We start from the raw sequence: 14972 nt of genomic DNA on the forward strand, positions 1-14972 counted from the left end.
AATTGCTTATCACCTAAACATCTTTCAATAGTCATTCCTACATTAAATTGAAGCTTAAGGTGTTGGCTTGAGTTGAGTACCCCTCACTTTTTCTAACTTATTGTAATAAAGAAGAAATTAATCATCAAAGACACCCTTACACATTGTGACAACCAACCCCATCAAGGGGTCGGTTGTCACACACTATGGGGTTGTTTGTCACAATGTTATCTTAATGGGAATAGAAGGCAAGAAAGCAGAACAAAATTTGAAAGTTTAATTGCATTGTCAAGTTGACAAATAGGCCTACATAACTTACTGTAGCCTTGGCAGCTGGTCTAGTTTGGGATGCACTGGGTTGTTTTGATTTTGTTGCCCTTTTTTCTTTTGCATGCAAGCTGCCTTTTCCTGCTCTATTCTTTCCTTCTCTGGGGTGTCAGTGAGGATACAGCTTGACAATTTCTTTCGTTATTGGGTTGCTTTTCTGGCTGCAGCCTTTGGATAACATGTGACAACCAACCCCCCCAAAAAATGTGACGACCAACCCCAACTAGAATTTCTTGCTAGCATCAAGGCCAACAACCATCTGACAACTAATTAGCTTGCTAACCACAATCTAAACTATAGTTTACCCTTCACACTTTTTTAGGGTAACAAGTGTTTTGTTATGAAACCATTGTGTAAAAGCCTAGAAGAAAAATACTGAGGAGCTAAATATTTTCACCTCAAATTCAGCAGTCTAACTCCAAGGAAGACTATGTAGGTGACCTCTGATCCCAATTCTGTAAATTTACATACCAACATTTCACAGACAGCGCCTTCTGGTTCCGAGATATAATGATTGTGACAACTAACCCGTGTGACATATAACCCCGTTCTCCCCTATAGGCTATTATTAAGATAATTGTCCGTCATCAGACACACGTAGCGTACCGGATGGATTTACACAGAACAATTGCTCTGTCAAGATATCCAAGTCAGAGCTTTCAGAGATCGTTATTTTCAGTATGAGTCATTCTATATTAAATCGCTGAACAAACTGAAGATGTGGTTGGAATATGTTCCAAGTAGTTTTTCCCAAGGGCATGACCAATTATTTGTAAAAGAAAAGCATGTATAGATATTTTAACCTAATAATTGCTGTTCAAAATGCCACCACAACACAAACGCTGTAATGATGCAAAAAAAAGTTATGTTCTGATATGACATTTATCAGGGAGATACTAATCCTCTATACAATATATTAATACTTTATAAAAATTATAATACATTCATGGGATGCATCTGTGTCCATGTGTAATCTTACCTTGTTAGGCTGACTGAAGAAGGGATTGCCAGCACAACGCTGGTTGATGACGTCTCTGATGAGGTGCTTCTGTCCATTGTAGGTGGTGAGGATGCTGATGCGGTCAGCTGGGTAGCCCAACAGACGCATGTACATGAACAGAGCCACACAATACTCTGCCTCTCCCAGGTTCTACACAGGGAGACAGAGAAAAGGATAGAGTAAGAATAATATTTTAACTAACTACACAACATTCTAAACAACATTAAGAGGAAAAAACATTTTGTATAGACAATCATTTAGAAAATTTTCTCTTTCTGTTGTGTTTGACACATTTCGCTTCTTATTTTCTTGTAATTTAACAACTTTTCAGCGCGATAAAAGGTCAATTAATACCCTCTTCTGTATTTGTGTGCAATGTTGTGCCTGTGTTTTGCTTCCTTGTTGCTTTGTCTATCAAGTATATCAGTGATTCTTGAGAACCAGGACAAAAGGCTGTCTTCCATATGTAACCGCTGTTATGTTTAAAACTAAAAATATTTAAAGTTGTAGATGTTATTAGGGATTAAGAATATAATGTCTGGAGCACAATTATCTCCTTAAATTTAATTTTATTATTATTATGTCAAATATATGACAATTGTTATCTTCTCACGACGTCCAAAACAGTGTGTCCTCAGAGACGGTTTCAACATTTCATATGCAATAACCCTCTCTGTACTATTATTATTAAGGTCAACATTATGGGCACCATAACCAACTTTAATAACAAAAAATTCCTCAGCATGTGTAATTCCATCCTGGCTCCAAGGCTACACTCTGCCCTTCAAATGTGACTAAAAAATAAATAAATGCAAAAAGCAAAACAGTATGCATTATTCATCCGCTTTCAATTAAGCCTGTGCTACAGCCTCACATCTTTGATATTAATTTATGCAGCTTCAACTGTTCCTGATCCAGCTGCAATGGAGTCAACACATCAGAAACAGTGACAACCTTTGTTCTTCTTCCCATATTATCTGTCTCCAAATGGAAACAATTGCATAGCTTTAATGAAAACACCATGGTTTTACTGAGAGAATGCTATATTTAAGTTTGGCAATGAATGGTACATTTATATGGGGAAATATCCAACATTATCTACAAAATGCTGAAAACCATGACGACATGTTTCACCGTTACCTGGATTTCCATGAGAAGATGATTGATCTGCCCACGAGAGGGTGATTTAAGAAGGCATAAGCGGGGCTGCAGTGGCAACGTCGTTTTTATTCTGACCTCACTCAGAATAATTACATTATAATAGAATTGCACTTTGATAACCACCAGGTAGAGCGCAGATACACAACAGAGCTGCAGCGAGCCACCAGTCATCATTGCTAGGTAATAGCAGTGCCGCATAGCTAACGTACACAGCAGCTAAGCAAATGTTAGCTCTACGCCAAGCATTCATTTTCCGAATGAGATCGTAGTATGTAAGGGCAGCGCTGCCATATACTCCCGCCCTTTCCATAGGAAAACAATGGCAAAGCCGGCGCAAAGCAGTTTTAACACTGATCATGTGTAGGGCCTTTACTGTTATGCCTTGTCCCAACATTGTGTTCCACAAGGAGTTTATTATATTAAAGGGAAGACCAAACTTCATTTGATAATCAGAATTAAAATCCTTACTGTAAACCCCCTCATTTCAGTTGTATAATTTCATAATAAAAGCAGCTTCACAGTTGCAGCTGCACAGAAAAAAGATCACGAGAACCAAAAACACACGCAACACACCCGACGAGGAATATCTAAGTAGACATGTGGTTAGCATTTGCAGCTTTGCCTACCTCATATGCATAATTAACATGAATGTGATCTAATGCCACGGCACCCTAGAGAACTTTTTAACCAGTACAACAAGGTCCAGTCAAACCAATTTGACTATGAGCCAATGGCCCGAGGCTACATGAGGACAGAAAGGGGACAAAGTGGATACGAGAAAGAAAGTGAGAGAGGCTCACACATTGTGGTGTAGATGCATAGGGGTAAGAAGAGGTATACATTGAGAATTTTTTTTGAGTAAATCCCACAATGCTTTTTGCTCTAATGTAATTTAAAATGTTGCCTGGGAAGCAGAAAAGCCTAGACTAACAAACCCTAATGGCTGACACAAGCCATTTTCATCAACAGAAAATGTGGATTTAGATCTGAAGAATCTTACCCTTTATGAGCCATTTGACAACTCGGGAAGTACTATTGACGAGCTGAGACTCAATATGGAAAGTGCTTTAACAAATGAGGCGAAGAAGCAGGCAGGATCACTGTACTCTGGAGTGTCTGAGTGCATGCACACATGGGTTGTGTGCGTAGGATGGGTGTACGGTTCCTGTGTAAGTGCAAAGCCAGGGTCGTGGCAGTGTTTCCTCAGCTGTGACAAGCATTCACTATACACTGGATACAATTGCTTCTCTAGTGTCCAATTTATCCCTTCTGGTTCCCTAGGAAAAATGCATGCATTTGTGTGTGTGTGTGTGTGTGTGTGTGTGTGTGTGTGTGTGTGTGTGTGTGCTTGTGCGTGTGTGTGTGTGTGTGTGCCAGGCATAGTGAGTAATACCAGCAACTCCCTCGAGGAGCCTGAAAATGGCAACAGGCAAATGGAGTTGAGGTTCATGTGACCTGGTGCCTCGAGAAGTGCACATGGTCTGGATTTAAGAACAATAAGGAGCTTCAGGGGCGGGAGCACGCTATTTGCAGTGACATTTATGAGGTACTGAAATATGTTCATTGGCCAGGCAGCTTGTAAACAACAAATAGTGCCTTTTATTTATGTATTAACTCATTAGCACCCATAAGAATAGTCTGACAAACAGTCTTTTATCTAAAAACATGAGAACAAGCTGTTAATATGTATATTATATGACTTACAACTACCCTTGCAAAAGCCTACTCCCTTTATTAAAAAGAATACCGCTTTTCAGAACTACTAAAACAATCCAGTTAAACTTACTGCTTTCGTGTTACATTTCCCATAAATATTATTACTAAAAAGGTGCTAGGAGGAACTTTTAAATAGTTCTGAAACAGTTACATTTTTCCTCTAATGATCATACATTACATGTAACAGAAAACGAGATCGGTGCAAAGAACTCTATTTTTATTTAGTTTTCCTAATACCTTTGTCATGGGTCAGCTCACCCAGGAACAACAGCTGGCGTAGTAAAAACACTACCGCTTTTGTCTAAAGTGGGTGCAACCCTTAACACAAAGTGAAAGTTCCTCAGAGCACCTTCAAATTATACGAGATAATCTGCTGTTATATTTGGCTTTTACATTTTGGCTCCTGTGCTGGTGTGGTGCCAAAGTAAAAAAAATAAATTGCACTCCCTTACCAATCCCAACCCTTGCCCACACACATTCACACAGTCTTGAGTGTCTCAGCAATGTCATAATGAAACACAATCTGGCTCCTGGTGTGAAGGGCAAACCCACTGGTCTATGCTGGGCAGCCAGTTTTAGCTGCAGACTAAGCAGGGTTATGAATATATCATACTGACTGGAAGCTAAACGGCCAAACTTTAAAAATGAATGAATTGCTGTACAACAACCGCTTCAGAGAAAATGGAGGCTGGGGAGGAATATGGTTCTCTGCTCTGGTGGAACTAAGTGGGCATGAGTGTATATCTGTGTAAAGGAGAGCATACATTGTGCTTGGAAACCGCCACACATTGTATAACAAACTATTTCTGCTGCTCATACACTGTGCATGTACCTGTGCTACAGATAAGCTAAATACTGGTGTTATATACCAGGTTTTCACAACTTTTAAACTGAAGTACTGCACATGTGTGTGTGGGTTCATGCTGTAGGCATCCGAGTATTTACAGATGAAAACATGTCTACCCTTAGTATTCAATTCCAATTTAGTTGGATGGTTTTAACGACATTTTTCTTTTTTTGGTTTGAGTCAGTCACATTTGTGTTGTGTATTTATTTAGTAGAAAAAGAGGTTTGAATGTATAATATAACTGGGAGGCAGAGAGTCATTTATACCACCACTGACCTGGTAGAAGTAAGGGTTGGGTTCAGATTCCCCCACCCCATTGAAGTCCTCCACGTTAACGAGCTGGAAGTCAAAGGTCAGGCCAGGGTTGGGAACCTGGAACTCGGGTAGTTGCTGGACGTGAGGCAGGTTCCCCAGGTGTTTGTAGCGCCAGTTGTACAGGTTACACAAGCTGTGGGACAAGAAGATAGAAACACATCAAGCCACACTTGTTGTTATGTCCATTCTGTGAGGAGAGAATAGCTCTAGCTGTATGTCCTGCCCAGGTGACCCACCTTGCACGTGCACGGCCCTGTGCATCCAGATCTATGGTGGGAACTCCAAGGCGCACAAATCGGGTGAAGAGAGACTGCTCCATATTGGAGTACTTCTGGAAGGCCATGTTCTTGATAACGGGGGGCAACTGGTGGTGATCTCCAATCATGATCCAACGCTTCAGCCTGCTGTAGCCATCCGCAGGGTTCTGTAGAACAGGGAAGACAGAAAGAAATACGCGGTAAGAAAGCCTATTAAAGAAACCACTTACATTAAATACAGGTCTCTGTGCTAGACTCAGCAAAATATTATCTATTCAATTTTGCATAGAAGTGGATTAGTAAAAAAAAAAAAAACTGCAGAGGTATAACCTTTGTTCACATGTGTATTCCCAGTGCACTACAGCTACTAGGTTGCACAGCTTCATTCAATTTTGTTCTGTCTAATGCCTTGACAATCTGATATAGGGGACGTGAAATCAGATCTTCAGCAGAGAATAACATTTTCAGGAGGGCAACGAAGCATAAAGGGCCAGTGCAGGTTTTTACTCACGTCTACGTCATGCTGCCAGACTTTGCTAATTAAATGTGGTTTATTCGGAGCTTGACCTCAGACAGATCTGATACACCAACCATCGCAAATCAAGAGCTGATAAAAATCACTGAAACCACTGATAAAGGTTCAATGGCTGTATAATGAAAGGGAAGGGAAGGGAAGGGGGAGGAGAAATAAACAGTTTTTGCTGTGACATATACCTGGCAGAAGGCACACTCGAGAAGAGAGATAAAGAGACAAGCTTTTAGATGGGCCGATGTGCTCAATGATCTTGTCTGCAAACAGACATTAGCACTATCTCGGACCATTAAGCACAACTACCAAAGACAAGCAACATGACTGTGTTTGTAGCCCATCCCTTAACAGAAGCTAAACTATGGCAGTAGTTTTTTCAAAATTGAGATTAAAATGTAAAATGTCCAGTCTGATTCATTAAGTGTGTACATCCTAAACCAAACCTTTATTTACCTGTAACAGGAGGGGGATGAAGGTCTCGATCTCCAGAATCTGAGCAGACTCTTCCATCAGGATGTTGTCGTACTAATAAACAGAATCAGTAGTTTAGTTACTCAGAGTAAACTGCAGTACATTCAAGCTTAACCAGGTTTGTGTTCAAAGAAGACTACCTTAAATCCCAGCTCCACCAGGTCATGACGTTTGAGGGCAGCATGTGTGCAGGTCATGGCAATGATTTTGGCTTCCTTCACTAGCAGATACTTGGAGCGGTCCAGTCCACTTCTCAGCAGCTCAAAGGCCCTAAACTCCTTCAGGGGTAGACAAGGGAGAAGGTGAGAAGGTTTGTAAACAGCTATGATTGGGAACACAAATAGATAGAATAATTCAAGAAACCCAGCAACCTCCTGGGGCAATTAAAAAGTACTTGAATGATGAACCCTTGGAAGAATTTAGCAATCTTATGTATTTATTAGGGCTGTCAAAATGAACGCGTTAACGCAGGGTGATTCATTTCTGGAATTAATGCGTTAAGTTTTTTTAACGCATGTGCAGAATGATCCGCCCCGTACATCCCACCCGCTCTACACTACAGTCACTCTTACGCTGTGGCTGACCCAGGATCAGTAGCTGCGCACAGCCAAACATAGCAGCAGCTAGTCTGTGTTTTACTAACCACGGACCTTTAACTGCTGCTAACGGCCATGTCTGTGTCGCGGCTGGCAGTTGCTCTCGGAAGCAACAGGAGAAACATTCTGCTCCGTTCATGGGAGGAAACAAACGTCTGCAGTTTTCAGAGGTGTGTGTACGTGACAACAACGTCGGCTACACACAAACACACACTGTAGCGGAGGAAACTGGTGGATGTATCGGTACCGCGCTGATCTGCTTGTATCACAGGTTTCACTTCAGAGGTGTCGGCCAGAACAGCACTTATGGCCAAACACGTCAGACTATAAGCATGAGACTAGGAGAGGAGGAGTATGTATGGTTTATCCGCTCTTTATTTTCCTTCTTTCACAGACACAGCAGCATAGATCGCGGGAAAAGAAACACAGGCTTAAACTCCGCTCGTGACTCGTGAGGAGACGTTACAACAGCTGTTGCGACCCGCGAATCGTGGCCGTTAATAACATGCATAAACTATAGCCTAATTTATAACAGCGATCGGGACTGCATGTAGGCTACTTACTCACTCACGGGTGATTCACATAAACTCAAATAAACACGTTTCACATGTGGAATGATCGATTACTGCGGCAACGCTCACACATCCGACCGAGGGAGAAGAGAAAGGAAACTTACTAAACAGACTCTCCGGCCGACTGACGTCACGGCCCTAACTGACAGTTATCCACACTGAATAAAACACATCTTAACACACTGTAAAAAATATCAAACACTAACTTATGAACTTTGGGGCCTTTTCTACACACAGACACACGAACGAACTGCAATCAGGTTGTATTCAGGAATGCAAAACCATGGATTCACTCAATACATGCCATTATAGCCTATGCTATATTTGCTGAATAGATCTAGCCAAATTTAAGTATGGTGTGGTTGTTTTAGTTGATTATAATTTATTTGCAGTAATTACACCATCATTTGGATTTTCAATGAATAAAAACTACATTTAAATGTATATATTCACCTTCTGTCCTTTATCTTTCAATTCATATAACAATATACAGAAAAAATTGTAATTTTTGGGCCTATTTCGAATGGTAGAATTAATCGTGATTAATCGTGATTAATCCATGGAATCCTGTGATTAATCTGATTAAAAATTTTAATCGTTTGACAGTATTGACTAGTATTTATTTATTTGTGAATTAAATAGATAGTTAAGTTTTGGTTTCATGTTTTAAACAGAGGGGTTTTAATTTGAGAATGTAATGGTGTACTAAACAATCCCTACGTCTAATTAAAAAATGTAGGTGTTTAGAAAACCCAGTGGCTATCCTAGCTATCCAATAGCTCCAACTACTGCCTCTACTCTTGATTCCCTGAAGATGCTTCATAACTCACTAATATAAGAAAAAATGAGAAAGTAATTGGCATCCTGCATAATCTCACTAGCTTTCTATTCTCATTAGAGAAACACAGTCTCCTCTTTTCCCATGATGCAGTGCTGCTGAGTCCCACTGGGTGTAGTTTGCTGTTCAATTACTGCAGCCTGAAGATCACTTTATCACAGATTTTCTCACATGGCTAATACAGAAACGTTTTTTTTTTTTTTACACAGAATATGAAATCAGTTCACTTCCGAGTGTCGATATCATGGCACTATGAAAACCACACTGAGGAGCCAGGGGCAGAGGAGGAAGATAGAGGTAAAACCAAGCGTGCTATTTTCAGGCTTCCACAATTGCTGTAGTAGGGTATGGATAGGAAGAGATGGAGGGAGGGAGGGAGAGAAGGAGACTCGGACAGCACTGGGGTATAAATATTTGATGTGTTACTATATTAGCCTTAATATTAATCCGATCAAAACATGCAATATTGATGAGATTTATTTTTAACCCCTGTGGCTCCAGAGAGGTCGAAGGGTGAAATCGAGATGATAAGGATTCACGGACACTGAGAAGAGAGACAGAGTAAAAGAAAAAGAAAAAAAAACTAGTGGTAAAGATGTGGTGGGAGTGCAGAGAAGGATATAGGAGATGTGTATAGAGGAAGGGACCCAGGAGGCACATTGTCCCCCTGTACCTCGTATCTGTCTAGCAATAAATTCTTAGTATATTCCCTATGGCAGCTTATTCCAAACTGCTTTTACATTTGACAAAAAGGCACGACAGATGAGCAAATTCAGCAGAAAGGTGCTTTGTCTACGCCTGCACCACAGACAGCAATACCTCTTAATGGGTGTACAGATTTCACTGCAGCATTGGGTGAGGCTGAGGGAGGAGGGAGAGAAGGTGCTGTGATGCAGTGTTACAGAGGCCAGCCAGATAAATCAAGGTCACCACACGTGTCTGGATATTACCTCCAGCCAATAACTTCTTTATTGCTTTTCCGAGACCTTCTTGGTGTGCCAATAAATCTGAGATGTTATTGTTATCCCTATAGAAACACTCGATGGGCTGAGAGGGAGTGATAATACGTTTCCGCTGTGTGTTTTTTGTGAGTGCCAAAGAGTATGAAAAAGAGTGACAGAGAGAGTTTAAAAGATAAGCAGTAACAGGCCTTCATCACTTGCTTGTGTTTTCAAAAAGGGTTCTGCACTCATATCCGCAATGTGCGGTATCTTATATAATGAGTCACTCCGTCCACTGATGCGAAGAGACAGGTGATGACTAAAGCTCAGAGAGATCCAAAAGTGGCAGGAGAGCTGCTTGTAAGCAGACACATCAACTGTGTCAGTGTCTGACCAATCACGGTTGATCTACGACAACCTGTCACTGGGGTGGCCAGGGAAGCACAGTTACTTGTACTGGGTGGCAGGGAACTAATACACTCTGTGTTTGTGTTCGTGTGTGTGTGTGTGTGTGTGTGTGTGTGTGTGTGTGTGTGTGTGTGTGTGTGTGTGTGTGTGTGTGTGTGTGTGTGTGTGTGTGTTTGAGACATTCTTACCTCCAGCTGGGTAAATATTTTCTTGATGTGGCGGTAGCAGCCCTCTGAAATGTCCATGTCCTCTTCATATGTCTGGCCTTTGAACACAGGCTGGGGGGCGTTGGAGAAGTACTTGTGGAAGGGAAAGTGTGCAGCCACCTCTTGCACCTCCACCTTCTTGCCCTGTTTAGGCCGGACTTTACTCATGTACTCTTCCCAGCGAGATATAACCTGTAGTGGGAGGTAGGGGGGCAGACATTCAGAATGTTGAATTTGACAATGAATTTGAATTATGTGTGTTTTTTTGTGATAACACTGAACAAGTCTTGGCTTACTTCATGCCTGTGTAAGGTCTACCACAATGCAGTATGCGCAGACCGTGGGTGTTCTGTATATCTCTGCCAACCCTAAATGTATGGTTTATTTTCCAAAATTATTTAAATCATAGCAAAAAACGCATTACACTAAACACTAAACACAAGAACACTAGTACAAAGGTGCCCCTGCTGAGCATCTAATATACCAGCTACAATCAAACAGCAGGGTGGCCTAGTTCTATTAATTCCCATGTGAAAAACAACTAACTATAACATTAAGGAGTGTGCTGGAGCACTCAGTTTAATTGTGTGTTAAGTGTCTCTCTGTATGGACTATTAAGACAGCCACTGAGACATTAAGTATGTCTACACGGGCATTGTTATCATCGATCACACTGACAGAGTAGTCTGCTCATGGACACAGATTCACCATGCTAACAACAACTTCTTGACATTTACATCTTCAAATGTCACAGAACTACACTGCTGGCAAGTCAGAGCTAATATTAACACAAGAGCTTAAATGAAGTGTGGTTTGAGAATCCAATTTCCATGTAATATCAGATTTATAAGGAACCACAGTGGTGTGTGTGTGTGTGTGTGTGTGTGTGTGTGTGTGTGTGTGTGTGTGTGTGTGTGTGTGTGTGTGTGTGTGTGTGTGTGTGTGTGTGTGTGTGTGTGTGTGTGTGTGTGTGTGTGTGTGTGTGTGTGTGTGTGTGTGTGTGTGTGTGGCAACTGACAGACTTCTGGCAAGCTGCAAAAATGACAGCAGGAACTTTATTAGACATGAAGTCATGAAACAAGACCTGGCTAACGGTCATGGTATGCAACTATTTTCTATGGCTTTGACAGACCAGCTAACTAACTGATATAGGATGAAATTGAAGCTGTGACCCCCTAAACTACAGTATGTCCACAGTATCTTTAGACTGTTTTTTACGTTGTTGTTACTGATATGACGCGTGGTGTGATACTGAAGTGAGTTTTATTATTTTGAAAAAGATACTGTTGGATATTAATTTGTGCTCCCCATGACACTAATGACGCCAGCTACACCCTGCAGATCTTTGTTATAAAATGTCTATGATGCCTGTTTTGAAAAACCCTCTAATGAAGCATGGGAATGCAACTAAGTAATTGTCTGCAGTGGCATTTATCCTGCAGCCCGAGAGGACAGAGCGATAATTAGGTGAGAGGAATAAATAGCAAGTGGTGAGATTGTTTTCTAGGTAAGCGTTTCAAAATGAGCAGTGACTCTGGGGGAATGCAGACTTTAATAATGTCAGGATTTCATTGGCACGAGTATGTCTGAGGAAAAGCACAGACGATACAGAAATTCAGTCTAATTATTTTTGCAAAATATCTCCTGGAGACTCCCTAAGAGACTGCAAAAAAACCTCTATAGACTTTTAAAGGGTTTGTTTTGATAAACCTGTATGCCATTAGGAATTATATTATATAAATATAACACCTGCTTTAAACACAATATGAATTAATTCCAAATCAGATAAGTGCAAAATCAGAAGCATTGCCTATACAGCATTGGTTGACATTACATTTGTTCCCCTGCACCAGCTTGCTTACCTGGTAGAGGTAGAAGTGTCCAGCGGTCTCACATGTATACGAAACATCTCCCGGAACATCCAGGCTCTCCTGTAACCTCCCCACCTCTCTGAGGAGCTCCAGTCTTCTGGCTAGGACATAGTTCACCCTGCCGTATCTGGAGACAGACAAAACAGCTTAGTTAGTCAACAATCAACAACAGTTGATCTTTACGTATGGAGATAGACCGATAAAATAATCACAAATATCATCGATCAAATTTCTTAGAAGTTTCGATTGTGTGGATTGCTCTATTGTGTTGTGTCTTCAGCTGACAGCAAGCAGGTTAACTGACGACAGAGTATTTAATATGTATAAATATGTAAAATATATTGGAAATGTGACACAATATAGTACAGAGGTTTAAAGAGAGCAGTGACTGTCCTTGACTTTACACAAGGTGTACTTAGGTTCTATTATGCACCCCAATGTGCAGCTAAACAATGCTGCTTAAAAGCAATTATCAGGTGACAACGAGACACGCAGCACGCACAGGATGACAGGAAGTGGGAGGGGTTAAAGGGTAGAACTAGAGGTGAACTCTATTTTTAGTCCGAATGCAAAGATCCCTCTGTCAGCAGATGACTCACAGTGCTCGGCCTGTTTGGCCCGAATAAAATTAAATACAACCGGGGAGTGACCTTCCTCCCCGGGATGGCGGAACCTGTAAAGCTACTGACACAAATAACCCAGAATAGATAAAAAGGTATGAGCAACAGTATTCTTTGGAAATATGTTTTTTGTTTATTTTTTTTATTACAAAATATAATATAAAGTGTGGATTCTGAAGCAGTTACTGTGCTTGAACCTTAATGGGGATGTTGCATCTAATTTCCACCAACAGTGAAAGTAGCATTGTGACATTTTTTTTTTTTTTTTTTTTTTACAAGCTAGAGCCTAGCCTACAAATATAGACCATCCACAACTTAAGATCTGCCCTTTACTGAAACCTACTTGCACTCTCAAAACCTCATTAAAAAAAGCACAAAATTCATCATGAAATGCAGTGAAGCATTCCTAATTAATGGTGCTGTAACCTTCCCTTTGTTAGGCAGTCGGAGCAGCAGCGCTGCTTTCCATTTTGTGATTTGGAATACAGTGTTAATTAAAACTCTCTGGCTCTCTCCTCTCAGTGGTGTCAGTGGGGTGGAAGGAGAGTGGGGAGTCTTGCATGTTGTTGTGAGGCAGCAAGGCAGGAGGGAACATATTAAATGCTGCTAGCTAAAGCTCTCTTTCATGTCGGTGTTGCTGCATAATTTAGACATGTAACAGACTGCTTCCATGTGCCGACCCCAGTTCCCATACCGAACGCTTGTCATACACCAAGTATAGCAAATAACTAAGCAACATGCATCAGCCTCCCCCTTCCTCCTCTGGAAGTGTTGTAAAGAGGGTTATAGGTGCAATCCGCCTGTGCCACAGATGGATACAGTGGTAATTAACTATGTAGATCATAAGGACACTTTAAATAGTAACAGCATGGAAACTAAATTAATATTCAGAAACAATGAGCTATTTATACTCTACAAAGCTTCTCTAGTAAGAAAAAGAAATAAGGTCATGGCTGATTCATCTATTAATGCTGTTAAATGCAGCAGCGGCCATGAAGAACTCCAAAGTGTTTTGTGTATCTTGAGATAATCTCTCTTTCTCAAGTCTGATACTGAGTGATTAAAGTGTACTGTCCCTCACCCCCCAACTTCTCTTTTTCCATCTCACCAAGTCTCGGTAGTAAGGACTGAGTCACTATCCTTCAAGGCATTTTACACACGCGCACAAACACACACATTGCAGTTTACACAGAGACGTGGGTGACTACTGGGGCTTCCTCAACATGACTTTCGTGGTTGTTCTCTGCGGGCATTTATTCTGTGCCCTGCCACCAATGCTAAAGGAAGAATAGCAGCTCTGCATGTTTTATGTGTCTAACAAATTATTTTGGTTAAAATACATCAATGATCATTGATCAAGATGCAACAATATAGGTGACTGGTATTATTGCTTCATAACAAAAAACTATAACAATTTATAAGAATAATAAAATATTAAATGTATTTTTTTTACAAAATTAATACATTATGTATGACTTCAAAGCAGCCCAAAAAAACCTGTCCTAAAATCATGACATTTTCAGGTATTCCAGGCCTGCTGTTGAGCTACCCATGTCTCTACACAGCATTTCGTCCCAAATATTTCCTTAAGTGGCTACTACGGATAGGCCAGACGACAGTTCTTGTGGTCTAAAGCAGTGATGAGAGGGTTAAATCAGAGGGGAATTGCTTCCGAGTGCAGGGCTGTAGGGAGAGAGATCCCTTACACTGGTAGAAAAGCCTGAGAGGCCAATGATGCCTAACGAAGATAAACCAGTTCCATGGCCTGGCATATGGGAGTATCGGGTAGCCCTGTCGCTGTGTTGGCTCATACTAACTGTATGTGGGGCAGCCGGGATGCTTTCATGTTCAAATACAGTACGTGTGTGTACGCTTTGATCAAACTGCAGCAAATATGCACAAATGTATGTGTGAATTCCAGAGGTGTCACTTGTCACATTTCTGTTTGTTAGGATGCATCTGTGTGTGTGTGTGTGTGTGTGTGTGTGTGTGTGTGTGTGTGTGTGTGTTCTCTGTCCACCTGTCCCCTTCTGTCCTCACCTGCTGAAGTCCTTCTCAGTCTCCAGTTCCTCCTCTCCGTGGCCCAGACGCAGGAGGTGGCGCTCATCGATGTCTAGAGCCATGATCTTTTCAAACAGCTGGTTCAAAGCCTGGTGTCGGTGGGAAATATTGAACAATTCAAAATCATAAAAATCCTTTCTTTGATCAGTGTGTGTATTTTGTCATTCATCAACAGTACCTGCGTGTGTCTATAATGAACCTGTTCTGAATCAGGCTCTCTGAATTTGCTATAATTGCTGGTACAGTGCTATTCAAGT

At 41.1% G+C, this 14972-nt stretch overlaps 1 protein-coding gene across 2 annotated transcripts in view; it reads right to left on the reverse strand.

Annotated features, from left to right (window-relative positions):
- aqr (aquarius intron-binding spliceosomal factor) overlaps positions 1–14972 on the reverse strand; it is a 53161-nt gene that overhangs the window by 11114 nt on the left and 27075 nt on the right. For both annotated transcript variants that reach the window (XM_080042958.1, XM_080042957.1), the window contains exons 25-32: positions 14695–14804; positions 12026–12161; positions 10146–10355; positions 6743–6880; positions 6585–6656; positions 5582–5769; positions 5307–5478; positions 1286–1456 (exon numbers count right to left, since the gene is read on the reverse strand). In XM_080042958.1, coding sequence (XP_079899084.1) covers positions 1286–1456; positions 5307–5478; positions 5582–5769; positions 6585–6656; positions 6743–6880; positions 10146–10355; positions 12026–12161; positions 14695–14804 — 1197 coding nt within the window. The remainder of the gene's footprint in view (positions 1–1285; positions 1457–5306; positions 5479–5581; positions 5770–6584; positions 6657–6742; positions 6881–10145; positions 10356–12025; positions 12162–14694; positions 14805–14972) is intronic.

The sequence above is a fragment of the Ammodytes marinus genome (assembly GCF_949987685.1).
Source record: "Ammodytes marinus genome assembly, chromosome: 15".
Lineage (NCBI taxonomy): Eukaryota > Metazoa > Chordata > Actinopteri > Uranoscopiformes > Ammodytidae > Ammodytes > Ammodytes marinus.